This window comes from Hyperolius riggenbachi, chromosome 10 (genome assembly GCF_040937935.1).
Source record: "Hyperolius riggenbachi isolate aHypRig1 chromosome 10, aHypRig1.pri, whole genome shotgun sequence".
Classification (NCBI taxonomy): domain Eukaryota; kingdom Metazoa; phylum Chordata; class Amphibia; order Anura; family Hyperoliidae; genus Hyperolius; species Hyperolius riggenbachi.
This window is the reverse complement of record NC_090655.1, coordinates 241,455,213-241,471,662: the sequence shown is the minus strand read 5'-3', so window position 1 is coordinate 241,471,662 and position 16,450 is coordinate 241,455,213. Positions and strand designations below refer to the sequence as shown.

General features: G+C 44.9%; 1 protein-coding gene across 1 annotated transcript in view; it reads left to right on the top strand.

Moving 5' to 3' along the window:
- LOC137536998 (oocyte zinc finger protein XlCOF7.1-like) overlaps positions 1 to 16,450 on the top strand; it is a 39,966-nt gene that overhangs the window by 15,488 nt on the left and 8,028 nt on the right. The window contains exons 8-10 of the mRNA XM_068259158.1: positions 12,062 to 12,123; positions 12,317 to 12,398; positions 14,262 to 14,381. Coding sequence (XP_068115259.1) covers positions 12,062 to 12,123; positions 12,317 to 12,398; positions 14,262 to 14,381 — 264 coding nt within the window. The remainder of the gene's footprint in view (positions 1 to 12,061; positions 12,124 to 12,316; positions 12,399 to 14,261; positions 14,382 to 16,450) is intronic.

Here is a 16,450-nt window from a genome sequence, read left to right as displayed (position 1 = left end):
ATCACATGTATTATAAATCCACAGTCTGACCTGCATAGGCCTATGCAGGTCAGACTGTGGATTTATAATACATGTGATGGGACAATAAACTTGTGGTAATTGCTCCGATTAGTCTGTGTGCGGACTCCTTCATGACGAAACCCCCGGAATATTGGCCCGGGTCTCCAGCGAAGTAGCGTCAGAGGTGGTGGAGCGGCTGCAAACTTTGTGCGCTCACGAGCGCAGGATTCCGGGGGTGTGACGCAGGCCAGGAACATAGGCCCGGGTTCGGAAGTGTGGTGACAGCGGTGGTCGGGCGGGTGCAGACGGGGTGCACCAGGAAGGGAAGGATTCCCCGGGTGCACCGGCGAGCGCAGGATTCCGGGGCGTGGCGCTCATCATCCCTGCAGGCAAGAACATCAACCTGTGGTGAAAGCAGTAGTCGGGTGGCTGTAGATAAGGTGCAGCGGCGAGTGCAGATTTCCAGGGGGGTGCCGCTCATCATCCGTGCAGGCAAGGAACATCAGCCTGGGTTTCCGGCAGTGTGAGACAGCGGTGGTGGAGCGGCTGCAGACGGGGTGCACAGGCGAGCGCAGGATTCTGGGGGTGTGCCGCTCATCAGCAAGAGAAGCCGTGATGACAGCTGGATCCAATCGCTGGACAAAGCAGAATGCAGGACTCGGAGCCCGCGGCTGGATAGGTGAGAGCTCCCGCTATGTCCTGCATCTGCTTTTGGGGGACACAAATCTGTACATTTGGAATTTTGGTGGAGAAAAAGTGCGTCTTATAGTCCGAAAAATACGGGTAGGTAGGTGATAAATAAGTCATTTATGAGAAGGACTTATTCGGAAAACAGCCTAACAGCCGTTTCGCAGGATAACCTGCTTCTTCAGAGGCAGCACAGTATGTGCTGCCTCTGAAGAAGCAGGTTATCCTGCGAAACGGCTGTTAGGCTGATTTTCATTGCATGTATGTTTTGAAGGTGTTGGGAGGATAAATTAAAGGTGACGTCCTTATGCATCTTGGTGCCCAGAAGCTCTTTTTTCCTTTTTAACTGATACATCATCTACTGGAGGCACAACTTGCTTCATGCACCTGCATCCCCTGACCTGCCAGGACTGCATCTAGTGCCGATTTTTCTCTTTGCTTGTGCACCAATATCATATCATATGGCTGGGAGGAGAGAGAGAGAGAGGAAGGTAATGTACAGAAATTATACTGCTGATTGTAAACCTGTTCTATGTAACACCCCTCCTCCTCTGTTCCATCATGGCTGCCAGGCCTTGGCCATTTTTATGCTGTCCTGCTGTTCCAGTCAGTATGCACTGCTGTCATCTGTTTTATGTTTTGACACGATCATGTCATAAATGATTCTATGAATGAGCTGTGACCATTTTACATGTATGTGAATGTAATAAAGATACTTTTTTTATGGGAACAAATCTCTGTCTATTGTTAGAGAGTGAAGGTTAATTGAAGATAGCATGTTCTTATATGTGCCTTGTGTCAGTATTTTGCGAGCGCCATTTGCGCAATCACATGAAAATGTGCATGAAGGTGTGATGTAGAGTGCCTCTTTAGGCTCCCAGCCTCACTGAAAAAACAAGAAAATATTCTGCATGTCTGAGCCAGCCACACACTAGAGGAAATAAATAAACCATGATGGCAGAGTCACTTTACATTCCTGGTTCCTACTTCAAAGAGGGACACTATAGCTAAGCCAGAACATCACCCGGTCGTAAAACTATAAAAATCAAAGAGACATTCCACAGGCCTGTATGCTATAGGGCAGTGAGTGACCCTTAATTAAACTTTGATATATAAAATACACATGATTCCATGGATGGATGGATATTGCCAAACCGCTGGGGCCCAGTCGTTCACAAATCACAGTGCGTAAAGCGACAAGCGTAGTATGCTTTCTGAGATGTGATGAATTGATCGAATAGCTGCCTCACAGCCTGAGATATCGATTCCCTAGACAGAGAAGGTGTCACCCCAAGCGAGTTTGATATCGATTGGTTCAGAGCATAATGACGGAGTGTAAAATGCTGGTTTTTATATCATATGTCTGATATCCACCAAGTTATGGCATAATTGGAGAAAATACTCAATTCGATCCCTAAAACAAAAGGTGCTGGACTGCAGCCTGAGGTCATATTACTAACGGGGGGGGGGGGGGGGGTTGTATAAGGGGGGAACCATCTCTTATTACCATCCCCACCCTGCAGTGGAGAAAGGGTTAAATGGCTGGACACAGGCTGTGAAAGAAGAGTCCTTCTTCAGCCATCCATAAACCATCACGGATTGGCTGTGTTATCCATGGACTTCTATCCACAGAACTTTCCATAATTGGACTTTCTATCTCCTGTTGGACTTACAATTCCAAAGAACATACGGTAACTTGACCATTGCTCAGACTATAATTAGTTATTATTTTCACATTTAATTCCTTATTATTTTAACTGTATTAATATGTATCAATTTTTATATTTAATTTGTGCATTATTTTTTAAATAAACAATAAGAAATCGTTTGTCTAAGTACTGTTCTGAAAGGCTCTGCAAAGGATTCACATCTCCTAAGACAAACGATACTATAACTGTTTTGATATTAATATTGTTATTTTACTATCTCTAGAAAGGTAGTGAATTAGACTTAGTGTATACGCACACTTAATTGCAGGTTGGTGGCAGCAACCTGGTCTGTATATGAGATCACAGATTGTATAGATTGTACATACAATTGAAATTGGACTGTGTGTGGACTTACCAACCAATCCAAAAGGTTACTTTGCCAGCAGTGCTGACTTCAGGATTCCCTCAGGGTCTGAATGGTAAACTGTGGCAAAGAGAACAGGAATTGGAGGGTGACCTCATTCCATCACACCTTGCTCTACACCACAGCCTTTCTTTCAGCTCCAACCAGTCTGGCCATTCTCCTCAGAGGAGGAACACTTAGTGACAGGAATTATTACAACTCCCTTATGACATTTTAGCAGTGCAACCGATGGGGGTACAGTCCATGCTGGTACTTCAGTTCCCAACATATACTGTGCAAAATAGTAATGGTATAACATGGACTGTAATTAATAATTGCCCTCACATCTTTAGTAACTGTCTAGTTTGGATCAGGCGCAGAAGGTGAGTCTGCAGCTCATCATCCAATCAGGAGACGGGATCACAGGTACCAACCTCCTCCCCCCACAGGAGCTCCACAACAGCTGATGCATAAAAAGCCAACAAAATGGCCATTGACAACCCCCTTCCCCCCCACCCTGTCCGCTTCATCTTCCATTACCTTTTTTCAGGAGCCAAGTACAATCGATATCCCGCGCTCCCCCGGTATATAAGTGCACAAGCCCAAATGGGGGTGACTGACTGCCCCCCAACAATGTCCATACACTATTACTAACAAGGCTAGCACTCCCTTACTAATTGTTTGACTTTTATTCAAGCGAATTGCATAAACTAACATTTTTTTTTTTTGCGTATTCTTTATATCAACTAACATTTTCACACCTTGCTATTTCCTCTCTAAAGCTGCATTCGTGATGCAGCAATGGCATCTAGGTACTCGATTAAAGTGATGTGTTGAGTCGGTCAGCTGCAGCACATGGAACACCAGACTGAACATTGAATTAGGAAATGCTAGCATTGTTTTACCCCAAACAGTATTCCTTCTGGGAAGGCCACAAAGGTCTGAGCCTTGGGCGGCTGGATATGGAAGATGGTTTGCTGCGTATGGAAGAGGAAGCTGCACATGGAATGGGAGGCTGCTAATAGGGAGCAACACACAGAGGAGGGGATCTGCTGGCCAAGGGAGCTGTACATGAAAGAGAGGCTGCTGTACAATAGTGTTAGACAGCCACAAACAGTATTTACACATGGGCACCAACTGGTTTAAACTGCCAATTTAATAGCAGGACTTGCATGGTGAAAACATTTGGGACAGCATGGTGTATTCAGTCGCAATACATCACCAGATCCGGTGTCAACACCCACAGAGACCCGTACGGTCGACAATTGTTTCACTGAAGTAGCTTCCTCACGGACCGTTGCTCTCCGGGGCGGGGATAAGGCTAATGTTACACACAGAAAAGGGGGCTGCCCATGGAAAAGGAGACACAAGTATAAATCCGGCCTTGCTTACCTTACGTAATGATGAACAGCACAAATCCCTCCAGCTCTATCAGTAATGCTACAACTACTGGAATCCTGAGCTGTACACCGCACAGCTGAATGCATGTTGAAATCCGGTGATGTAGCAGATTGCTTTCTTGCCTGGGAGCGCCAGGTCTTCAGTTCCAGTCCGGATCAGGACACTATCTGCATGGGGTTTATATGCTCTCCCCAGGTTTGTGTGGGTTTCTTCTAGTTTAGGCACATACTGGAAAGGTAATTGGTTCTCCCAAAATTGGCCTTAGATTGTGTTGGGCATGTGATTAAGGTGGGGCTACATTATGAGCCCCTCTGCGGGACATGACTATGTAGTCTGTAAAGTGCTGCAGAAGTTGTCAGTGACATGACTATGTAGTCTGTAAAGTGCTGCAGAAGATGTCAGTGACATGACTATGTAGTCTGTAAAGTGCTGCAGAACATGTCAGTGCTATATATATTCTTTCTTTTTCAATTTTTTTCCATACAAACAGAGATTAAAAGAAAAAAATGAAATGCATTGTTACAACAGTAATGTAGCCTTTTCACATCAAAATCTAATCTTCATGGTCTGATCCCACATAAGATTAGTAAACTCACACCCAATGACCTACATTTGGGTTATCAGTTTTATTTCTTATAATGTACATGGAAGATCATCCCCATCCAATCATGAAACTATGTAATATATTTAAATAGAAGAAATAGAAAAGAGAGAAAGAGAAAAAAAACAATGTACCAAGTCCGCCATTCCATCAATATATAGCAAACCACGTGTGGTGGTGGGGGGGGGGGGTTACACCTAATATCTTATCTAAACCCAGTCCCAATGCTAAGGGCCAATAATTACTGTAACTCTCACAATTCCCTCAATCTTTTCTTATGTGCTATATAAATACATAAAATATGGTAGGACATTAGACTAGGGCAGGATTAAGTGCTGCAGAAAACTTCAGCGCAAAATAAAACAATATTTCCTTCTTGCAGAGCTTCCAGGTGAGTTACAGTTTCCTTATTACATGAAGACAAGAGCAAGGGCTTGTTCCCACTATGGGCTTGATTCACTAAACCGTGATAAGACAAATATCACACCTTATGAAAAGTTATCAAAGTTGTCACACGTTATCAAGGTTAACACGGCCTTATCAGAGTAGCATAGCGAGCGCTACAAACCCGCAGGGTCTCAGGGCAGGACGAGTGCCATTGCCAATTAGCGGGCATAAGTTCATAGCGCTCGCTATGCTACTCTGATAAGGCGCGTTAACTTTGATAAGGTGTGATATCTTTGATAAGGGGCTTGATTCACAAAGCAGTGCTAGCGTTTTGCGTGCGTTATAACACGCATAACTTCTTTGTGTGCCATCGTGATCTTTCACATGCAATCGCAAATTTTCATGGGAAAATGCATATGTTTTCGTTCAAAACATTTCGATTGTGCGTGAAAATTTGTGATTGCGGGCGAAAAACATTTGTGAATCAAGCACTAGGTGTGATATCTTTGATAAGGTGTGATATTTGTCATATCACGGTTTAGTGAATCAACCCGTTTGAGCGTTTTTGATTCTACTTTTTTAAAACGCTGGCGATTTTAGAAATCACTCTAAAAGCACTTTTGCAATGATTTCCTATGAGAGTGTTCACATGTGAGCATTCTGATTTTATTAAAATTGCATACACACTACATGTACCATTTTCTGAGCGTTTTGGCTCAATGTAAGGTATGGGAAATAACAAAGTGCTTGAAAACGCTTTGAATTGCGATTTCCCGCACGCTTTTAAGAATAAATACATTGGGCTCGATTCACAAAGCGGTGCTAACCCAGTTAGAGACTTTAGGCGTGATAACCATTGCACCACGCTGGTGAAAAGCTAGTTTAGGCGTGATAAGTTTAGGGGTGATAAGTTTAAGCATGATAAGTTTAGTTGGGGCCATATTCTATTGCTGAACTCGCCAGCGCTAAGCACTGGCGAGTTCTTAACTTAGGCGATGGGGGCATCGCCTAATCTAATTAAACTTTAGACCCCCCCAGGCGGAAAAGAACTCGCTTGGGCGATATTATCGCCCAGCGAGTTCTTAACACGGAATCCAATTACCCTTATCATGTCTCCGGGAAGCGATGCTTCCCGGCAGACATGAGCGTTAGCTTAGACCTGCAAAAAGCAGGTCTAAACTAGCTAACGCACGTCGTCGCCGCAGCATCTGGGGGTCTCCATTAATAAGGAGACCCCCAGAGCTCCCCGTCGGGTCGCCGCACAGTTTAGAAGCCAGCGCGCAGCTCTGCCCGGCTCCTCTGTCATACGTACCGCCGCCAATCACCCGCCGCCTCTCGCCGCAAAATCCGTCACGTAATTACAGTGTATCTAACACTGTAATTACTGTGCGCATAGAAGGAGCCCGGGCAAAGCATCTTTGAATCTGCAGCCGGGCTCCCCATTGGTCTGCTGTGTGAGCCATTTTATTGGTTCAGACAGCAGACCAATGGGGAGCCCGGCTGCAGATTCAAAGATGCTTTGCCCGGGCTCCTTCTATGCGCACAGTAATTACAGTGTTAGATACACTGTAATTACGTGACAGATTTTGCGGCGAGAGGCGGCGGGTGATTGGCGGCGGTACGTATGACAGAGGAGCCCGGCAGAGCTGTGCGCTGGCTTCTAAACTGTGCGGCGACCCGACGGGGAGCTCTGGGGGGTCTCCTTATTAAAGGAGACCCCCAGATGCTGCGGTGGAAGATGTCGGCGATGTTCGGCGGACGAGTGCGCATGTGTGGGGAGTGAGGCCGTGGTGCTGATGGACAGCACCACAGCGTAAACCTCACTCCCCATCGCTCGGTAACAGGGAGCATCGCTCAGGCTTTCGCCTGAGTAATGCTCCCTAACGATCGGCCATCGCGCGAAGGATATGGGCAATAGGATTTGCCGGTAATCCTCGCGCGATGGCAAGGTGATAAGTAGCTCGCATCTGCAAGCTACTTATCACCTCGAATAGGATATGGCCCTTGGTGCTTAAACTTATCACGCCTAAACTTATCACACCTTAACTTATCACACCTAAACTTAGCACACCTAAACTTATCATGCCTAAACTTATCACACCTAAACTTATCACGCCTAAACTTATCACACCTAAACTTATCATGCCTAAACTTATCACACCTAAACTTATCATGCCTAAACTTATCACACCTAAACTTATCATGCCTAAACTGAGTTTAGGCGTGATAAAGGGCTTTTCACCAGCGTGCTAACTGTTAGCACCGCTTTGTGAATCAGGCCCATTGTATTTATTAATTTCCGGATCGAACAGTTCACTTCCTAACTGATATCAGGAAGTGAAAATCTTAATCGCTCAGCAAAAGCGCTTTTCTAAGCACAAAGCACAGGGAAAAGCGTTTTGAAAAACGCTCTACAAATCACTCAGCGCTTGCGGAAGCTATAAGATATAATGTGAACAAGGCCTAACACCCAGCAGGGACACATACTGTGAGTTGAAGTATCCTTATTACATGTCCCTGCTGACATTTTTTCCACCCACACCTCAAGTCCCCCATTTCAGCTCTGTACTCCGCCCCGATCTGTGATCATGATGCCAAGGGAAGGGGTGGGGAGCAGAGCAGATGCAAGGGACTCAAATATTAAGACAGTACCGCCAGGGACGAGTACTATAATACTGCAGCGAAGTGTAGAGGGTAGCGGGTTGGCATTACTTTTGATGCAAGATACAAGCTGTGCAATGGTAGTCCATTCAACTAGCCCTTTAAATCAGCTGGAGCGTGCTGTGGTGTACTTTACTTTGTAGATCGGAGTAAAAAGAGCAGAGAGAACCAACACTGCTGCACGTGCTGATTTATTTAGTATCAAAAACAGAATATTCCCAGCCAAACACAGCTGCTTTGGAGTACATTGGAGAGACGTAACAGAGCAGGCGCTGTAGTGGGTACTGAGCAGTGCTGGGCCGAAATTACGCATTAGCGTAATTACGCATCTTAATTCACTACAAATGCACCGTAAGCGTTACGTGTAAGGTTACGGTATTACACGTAATTAATTACGCGTAGACCGTAGGTTACGTTATTACGCGTAACAAATTACGCGTAAGACAGTAAACTCCTATTGAAATTACACAGTCTGCCGTAATCACGTAATATTACGCTCCCGTATAATATAAAAAAGCCGCTGACTTTAAGGGTTAATAGCAAAGCCCCCTTAATTGCTGAGAGCCTCAAATTTGGAGAATATATTAAGGAGATCAGAAGGAATAAGAGAAAAAATTTTTTTGCAAAAAGACCTTATAGTTTTTGAGAAAATCGATGTTAAAGTTTCAAAGGAAAAATATATACATTTAAAAACCCGCCGACTTTAACGGTTAATAGCAAAGCCTGCTTAAAATTTAGGAACACCAAATTCCCAGGGTATGTTAAAGGGATCAGTGGGAATAAGAGGAAAAACATTTTTCAGAAAGACCTTATAGTTTTTGAGAAAATCGATTTTTAAGTTTCAAGGGCAAAAATGTCTTTTAAATGCGAAAATGTCATTTTTTTTTGCACAGTTAACAATAGTGTATTATTTTCATAGATTCCCCCAAGTGGGAAGAGTTTTACTTACTTCGTTCTGAGTGTGGGAAATATAAAAAAAAAACGAGGTGGGGTCCCCCCTCCCAGACCTCTTTAACCCCTTGTCCCTCATGCAGGCTGGGATAGCCAGAATGCGGAGCACCGGCCGCGTGGGGCTCCGCACCCTGACTATACCAGCCCGCATGGCCATGGATTGGGGGGTCTCGGAAGGGGAGGGGCAGCCAAGCATTCCCCTCCCCCTCCGAGCCCTTGTCCAATCCAAGGACAAGGGGCTCTTCTCCACCTCCGATGGGCGGTGGAGGTGGAGGCCGCGATTTCCTGGGGGGGGGGGGGGGGGGTTCATGGTGGCATCTGGGAGTCCCCTTTAAAAAGGGGTCCCCCAGATGCCCAACCCCCTCCCAGGAGAAATGAGTATAGGGGTACTTGTACCTCTTACCCATTTCCTTTAAGAGTTAAAAGTAAATAAACACACAAACACTTAGAAAAAGTATTTTAATTGAACAAAAAACATAACCACGGAAAAAGTCCTTTAATATTCTTAAATAACCATTAATACTTACCTGTCCCTTTAAATAAATGATCCCTCACAATAGCCTCGGAAATGTGCTATCAGTTACAATATAACAAAGTTATTACAATGTAACAACTTTGTTACATTGTAACTACGCCGCACCCGACGTCACTCGCCGCTCAGCCGCCGCATACACTTACGCGTCCTTGCAGGACGCTAAGTCCCCGCCGGCTCCCGCTGTCCACCCCGCCCACATCTGTCACCCACATGTCACCCACATGTGGGTGACATGTGGGTGACATGTGGGAGAGGCGGGGAAGGCAGCGGGAGCCGGTGGGGACTTAGCGTCCTGCACGGACCCGACAGAGCTCTGAACTATATAGCTCAGAGCTCTCTAAGCATCTTTGAATTTGGGCTCCAAGGAGCCCCATTGGTCCTTAGCAGACCAATGGGGTTCCTTCAAATCAGAAGGAACCCCATTGGTCTGCTAAGGACCAATGGGGCTCCTTGGAGCCCAAATTCAGCTTAGAGAGCTCTGAGCTATATAGCTCAGAGCTCTGTCGGGTCCGTGCAGGACGCTAAGTCCCCGCCGGCTCCCGCTGCCTTCCCCGCCTCTCCCACATGTCACCCTCATGTGGGTGACATGTGGGTGATAGATGTGGGCGGGGTGGACAGCGGGAGCCGGCGGGAGCCGGCGGGGACGTAGCGTCCTGCAAGGACGCGTAAGTGTATGCGGCGGCTGAGCCGCGAGTGACGTCGGGTGCGGCGTAGTTACAATGTAACAAAGTTGTTACATTGTAATAACTTTGTTACATTGTAACTGATAGCACATTTCCGAGGCTATTGCGAGGGATCATTTATTTAAAGGGACAGGTAAGTATTAATGGTTAATTAAGAATATTAAAGGACTTTTTTCGTGGTTATGTTTTTTGTTCAATTAAAATACTTTTTCTAAGTGTTTGTATGTTTATTTACTTTTAACTCTTAAAGGAAATGGGTAAGGGGTACAATTTCTCCTGGGAGGGGGGGGGGGGGGGCATCTGGGGGACCCCTTTTTAAAGGGGACTCCCAGATGCCACCATGAACCCCCCCCCAGGAAATCGCGGCCTCCACCTCCACTGCCCATCGGAGGTGGAGAAGAGCCCCTTGTCCTTGGATTGTACAAGGGCTCGGAGGGGGAGGGGAAAGCTTGGCTGCCCCTCCCCTTCTGAGACCCCCCAATCCATGGACCATGCGGGCTGGTATAGTCAGGGTGCGGAGCCCCACGAGGCCGGTGCTCCGCATTCTGGCTATCCCAGCCTGAATGGGGGACAAGGGGTTAAAGAGGTCTGGGAGGGGGGACCCCACGTAGTTTTTTTTTTATATTTCCCACACTCAGAACGAAGTAAGTAAAACTCTTCCCACTTGGGGGAATCTATGAAAATAATACACTATTGTTACCTGTGCAAAAAAAACTGACATTTTCCGCATTTAAAAGACATTTTTGCCCTTGAAACTTAAAAATCGATTTTCTCAAAAATTATAAGGTCTTTTTGAAAAAAATGTTTTCCTCTTATTCCCACTGATCCCCTTAATATACCCTGTGAATTTGGTGTTCCTAAATTTTAAGCAGGCTTTGCTATTAACCGTTAAAGTCGGCGGGTTTTTAAATGTATATATTTTTCCTTTGAAACTTTAACATCTCAAAAACTATAAGGTCTTTTTGCAAAAAATTTTTTTCCTCTTATTCCTTCTGATCTCCTTAATATATTCTCCAAATTTGAGGCTCTCAGCAATTAAGGGGGCTTTGCTATTAACTCTTAAAGTCGGCGGCTACCTAACATTGATCCATGCGTCAACTTTTCCGCTTGGGAGCATTGCCTTACGCATTAATTGCTAGTAGCAATTTATGCGTAAGGCAATAACGTAAAAACCTGCATTACGGTATTCTTACGCGTAATTGCGTAAGGGTCATGCGTAATTACAGACATGAACCGTAGATAAATGTCTACGCCGTAAGCGTAATTCCGTAATGCGTAATAGCGTAAAATTACGCGTAATGATCCGTAAGCGTAGTTCTTTCCATTATGCCCAGCACTAGTAACTTACTGAGCCCAGCCACAGCTTTATAAGTGAGGCAACAGCAGCAGGAAGACTAGAAAGGTTACCATCAGGAAGCTAGTATACAGCCACTCCACTGCCAGAGGGCCTCTGTGTGTGTGTCATGCTGGTGCTGCAGCACTATAAGATTTAAAATTTGAGGGGGAAAAGATTGGAATAGGCTAGGGCACTGAAGCCCACACGAGCCTGTGACCCCTTTGAACATGAGCCCTATGCCAGTGCATGTTCAGACCTATGTATAAGACCTACAATTGGGACAATAGAGGAGTAATGAGTGACAGACTACAAAATAGTGAATATCCCTCCATAAAGGGACAGCTGGGACATATGCACTAATAGCGCCTCTAGCCATTTGGTTACTCCAGGCGAGAAAACTTGTGGCGCCCTGTCTATCTTTACTGGAGAGAATAAAGGACAACTGTAGTGAGAGGTATATGGAGGCTGCCATATTTATTTCCTCTTAAACAATACCAGTTGCCTGGCATTCCTGCTGATCTATATGTCTGCAGTAGTTTCTGAATCACACCAGAAACAAGCATGCAGCTAATCTTGTCATATCTGACAATAATGTCAGAAACACCTGATCTGCTGTATGCTTGTTCAGGGTTTATGGCTGAAAGTATTAGAAGCAGAGAATTAGTAGGATAGCCAGGTAACTGGTATTGGTTAAAAGAATATAAATATGGCAGCCTCCATACTACAGTTGTCTCACTACAGTTGTCCTTTAACTCGCTTTCTTACAGGATGGAAGTGAAAGAAGTTATACTAAATCAAGACACCAAACAACAAGAAAACCCCCAAAAGAGTAACTAATTACTTTTCACAGTTTGAAACTAAAATAATTCTCTTTTCTGATGTTGAGATTTAATGATTATGCACAGTCCTTGCAGCCCTCATCTGATCACTATACTAAACAATGATTAAAAACTATAGTACAGATACATGAGCGCTGCAGTTCACCTATTCTCCACAAGATGGTGGTGTCACTTATTTATAAGGAATAGAAGACACAGACAGGAAGCCATAGATGAAGAGGGAGGAAGTACAGAGGAGACATTGCTGGGACTGGCAGCAGTAGAGGTAAGAAGAGAGTATTTTATATTTACACCCTGTAACCCTCATATCCCTCCCCCATCACTAGCAGCAGCTGTTACACACATACAGTATATGGATCAGTGTATATATTAGGCTGGATAGTGTAATGGTTAAGGGCTCTGCCTCTGACACAGGAGACCTGGGTTCAAATCTCGGCTCTGCCTGTTCAGTAAGCCAGCACCTATTTCAGTAAGGAGTTTCTTGGGCAAGTCTCCTTAACACTGCTACTGCCTACTGAGTGCGCTCTAGTGGCTGCCTCGCAAGCGCTTTGAGTCCGACAGGAGAGAGGCGCTATACAAATACTGCCATTATTATTATTATTATTATTATGTCTTCTTTATCCTCAGCTCCTCTACCAGAGGCCTGTGAGCTGGAGAGTTCTGCACAGAATCTTATCTGTTCCTATCACTGCACTTCTCAGGACAGAGCGCTCTGATGTTCCTGACATCTGTTGGAGCCAATCTCCTAGCTTAGGAGTGAAAGCAATGACTACTCCTGTCACCACTGGCACCTCTTTGGTCTTCTCCCTCCAGAATCTCTCTAGTTCCTCTCTCAGGCTCTGGTTCTTCTCCAGTTCCTCCTTCTCCTCCTTCTGATGTTGCTGTCACTTAGAACTGCCACATCTGTCACCACTGTAGTCTTCTAGCTTGTCTTGTCTGCTAGCTTTATGGCTGGTTGAATAGCCAGAACCATAACTTAACCAGTTAAAAGGTGGCCACACAACATACAATTTTTTAAATATCTGTTCAATTTAAGAATTGCAATCAATTTTTGTGACTGATTGTAACATTTCAAAAATATGACCAATGTACCACACACCTATGTTCAATTTTTCCCCCAATTATGATAAAAATGATTGGAAACTCTAACAAAATTGCTAGGGTGTGTATATTAATAAATTGACAATCCAACACACACCATACAATCTTTAGAGAGATTGAAGAAAAATATCTGGCAGTCCGGATCGATTAAAATCGAAGAAAACGGGAAATCCGATCGGATTTTTCAGTCGAATGAAAAAAAAGCTTTCGATTTTTTCGGGAGATACGATCATTTTTATCGAATTACTGTAAAATCGGATCATTTTATTGTATCATGTGTGGCCACCTTTATTATCACACATGCTGTGCAGATGTTCCTGTGTACACAATGCAAGCTACAGTATGTGGCTGTGCCATTTAGTGTATGCTGGACTGTCCTTGAGGATTCTTTGTACAGCCTGCACATAGCTCCCAACTGTCCCTCTTTTGGAGGGACAGTCCCTTTTTGGGAGCCCTGTCCCTCTTTCCTCCTCATTTGTCCCTCTTTCAGGACTTTGTCCCTCTTTCTATGTAAATATATATATTTCTCTGCTAAACAATGTGTTTGATTGACTCTAAACTTTAACACATCCTTTAAATTGATATATTACTAATTTTAAAATGTTAATGTGATGGAAAATGAACCAGAATAGAAAGGAGCAATGTGGTTTGAATTATAAAACAACATTTATTTACAAACAATTTTTCTTTCTTATGAAATCTTTATGGTATGCATGTCTAGGGGTTTGACGGGGCGTGATCATGGGTGTGGCAGCCTGGCAGGGGCGTGGCTTAATTTTCCCCTTTTCATCTCAAAAAGTTGAGAGGTATGCCTGCATCTTAGCTCTGATGTGGGTGATCTCCACCTCTATGGTTCTGGTGCTTAGTGTCTTGTCTTGTTCTTCCACTTCAGGTTTACTTTAGTATCATAAGGTATAACCATCAGCTTCCACAATGCAGAGTGTGTGGCACATGTAATGCTTTCCTGCCCTAATACAGCCCAGGTTCCTGCAGTCTCGATAATTCTCATGATGTTATTTGCCTACAGATAAGGACTTCTTGTATGGATCACATGACCACATCGGTGAGGATGGAAGAGGACTGGAGTCACATGACTGAGAGGATATTCGACCTCACACTGGAGATCATCTGCCTGCTTACCGGAGAGGTAGAGAGGATTTTGGGAGGTCACATGAAAAAACCCACACACTTAACCAGTTAAAATGTGATCCCGCAAATTAGTGTATACAAGCCGTGGCAGAAAGTGATAACTCGTGTCTGTGCTGCACACTGCTCTCCATCATCCTGACATGTACTCCTTCCGTCTGTGAAGATGGAAGTGTCAGGAAGATGGAGAGCAGTGTGCAGTGCAGCTGCAAGAGATGGCGACATGGGTGAGTTAACACTTTATGTGTCTACCAATACACAGCACAGTTTCGTACCCGCCGGCTAGTCCCTGGTGGTGAGTAATATTGTGGGAGGGTCACATGACATCACTTTTATGTCTAATGAAGCAAACCTTTAGCTTTAGGTGGGGAAAAGTCAGATACTTATCCCGGCAGAGAGAAGCCTGTGGCTCCTCCAGAGACTTCCCAAATCCTCCTCCAGACCATCGCCACTGCCCGGGACCCTCTGAAAGCTAGCAGCCATGCTTCCGTATATGAATGAGCGTGGCCACACTGTGCAGACGCACTTCATGGACTGCGTCAGTGCATGAATCCACTTGTATCCAGGGTGGCTCCAAGCGTCAGCGCAGTGTTGCCACGCTTGCACACAGATGGGAGCATGGCTGCGCAAATCTCTTATACAAGGTTTGTAAAGAGCTATAAAACTCAAAATTGCATCTATGCTGTAAATCATTAGGCACAGAATAAAACAAAAGACAAGGAAATACTGGTTTTAATTAAATATTGTTATGTATTGTATTTATCAAGCAACAACATATTACACAGAGCTGAACAATAAATAGGGATATACGCAATGTAAACAAGGATTGACAGACAGAGAGATAGCACACAGTTCTACAACATAGCACAAGGTTATCCATGCAATTAGGGTATAAGATGAATTATCATGTGAGTTAACAGAGACCCATCAATTCAAGTCTGAGTTAGTCCATGAGAAGTGTGTCATTGGTGGGATTGAAAGAGCAAGGAGGACGAGATCAAGGGGAGATCATGCCAAAGGCTTACAATCTAAAGGGGAGGGACACATAAGTTAGGGCTGCGGAAAAGGTGCCCGGCTGAGATAGTTAAAGTGTGGTAGATGGGGGGGGGGGGGGGCATTTTAAAATAGTGTATTTTGAGGGCTTGCTTGCTTGAAGGTGTTGAAGGAAGGTGAGAGTTGGGGGGGTTCCCTTGGTTGGAGGTGGCTCTTGAGAAGTCCTGTAGGCATGCATGGGAGTGAGAAATGCGTATCGCAGTCAGGCAGAGATCATTTAAGGACCGGAGGGGGTGGGCAGGTATATATCCGTGGATGAGCTCAGGGATGTAAGTTGGGCAGGTCCTGTGGACTAATTTTTAGGCTAGGCAGAGAATCTTAAAACTGATCCTGAAGCAGATAGGGGGCCAGTGTAGGGCTTTACAGAGGGGAGAAGTGGAAGCAGAGCATTGGGAAGAATGTATTAGTCTAGCTGCTGCTGCATTCATGACTGATTGAACGGGTGCATTTGTGGTTCAAAGGGAGGCCTGACAGTAGTGCATTGCAATAGTCAAGGTGGGAGATGATGAGGGCATGGATGAGAAGCTTGGTAGTGTCTGGGCTCAGAAAGGGGTGGATCTTGGAGATGTTGTGAAGGTGGAAATTGCAGGCTCTGGTAACATTTTAGATGTGGGGGCTGAAGGAGAGAGCAGAGTCTAGGCCCTAGACTCTAGGGTGATGCTTTGGCAGCGGGCCTGGGAGGTAGGGCGTATGGTTGTGCCATTGATCGTGGCGTGGATATCCGGGATGGGTGGTTCAGCTTGGGCGGGAAAATCGGGAGCTCAGTTTTATCCAAGTTAAGCATCAGGACAATGGTGTAACTAGAAACCACTGGGCCCCCCTGCAAAACTTTGTATGCCCCCCCACCCTCGCTTTATGCACAGGTAAACTAAGAACCAATGTTAATCGATTAATGCACACTTGAATTTGTTTTCCCCATGCAGATTAAAACTGACGGCAGTCAAGCACTGAATGCATTTTCACTATCAATTACATTCGCTTCTGTGATAAAATGTCCATGTTTTCACACATACAGAC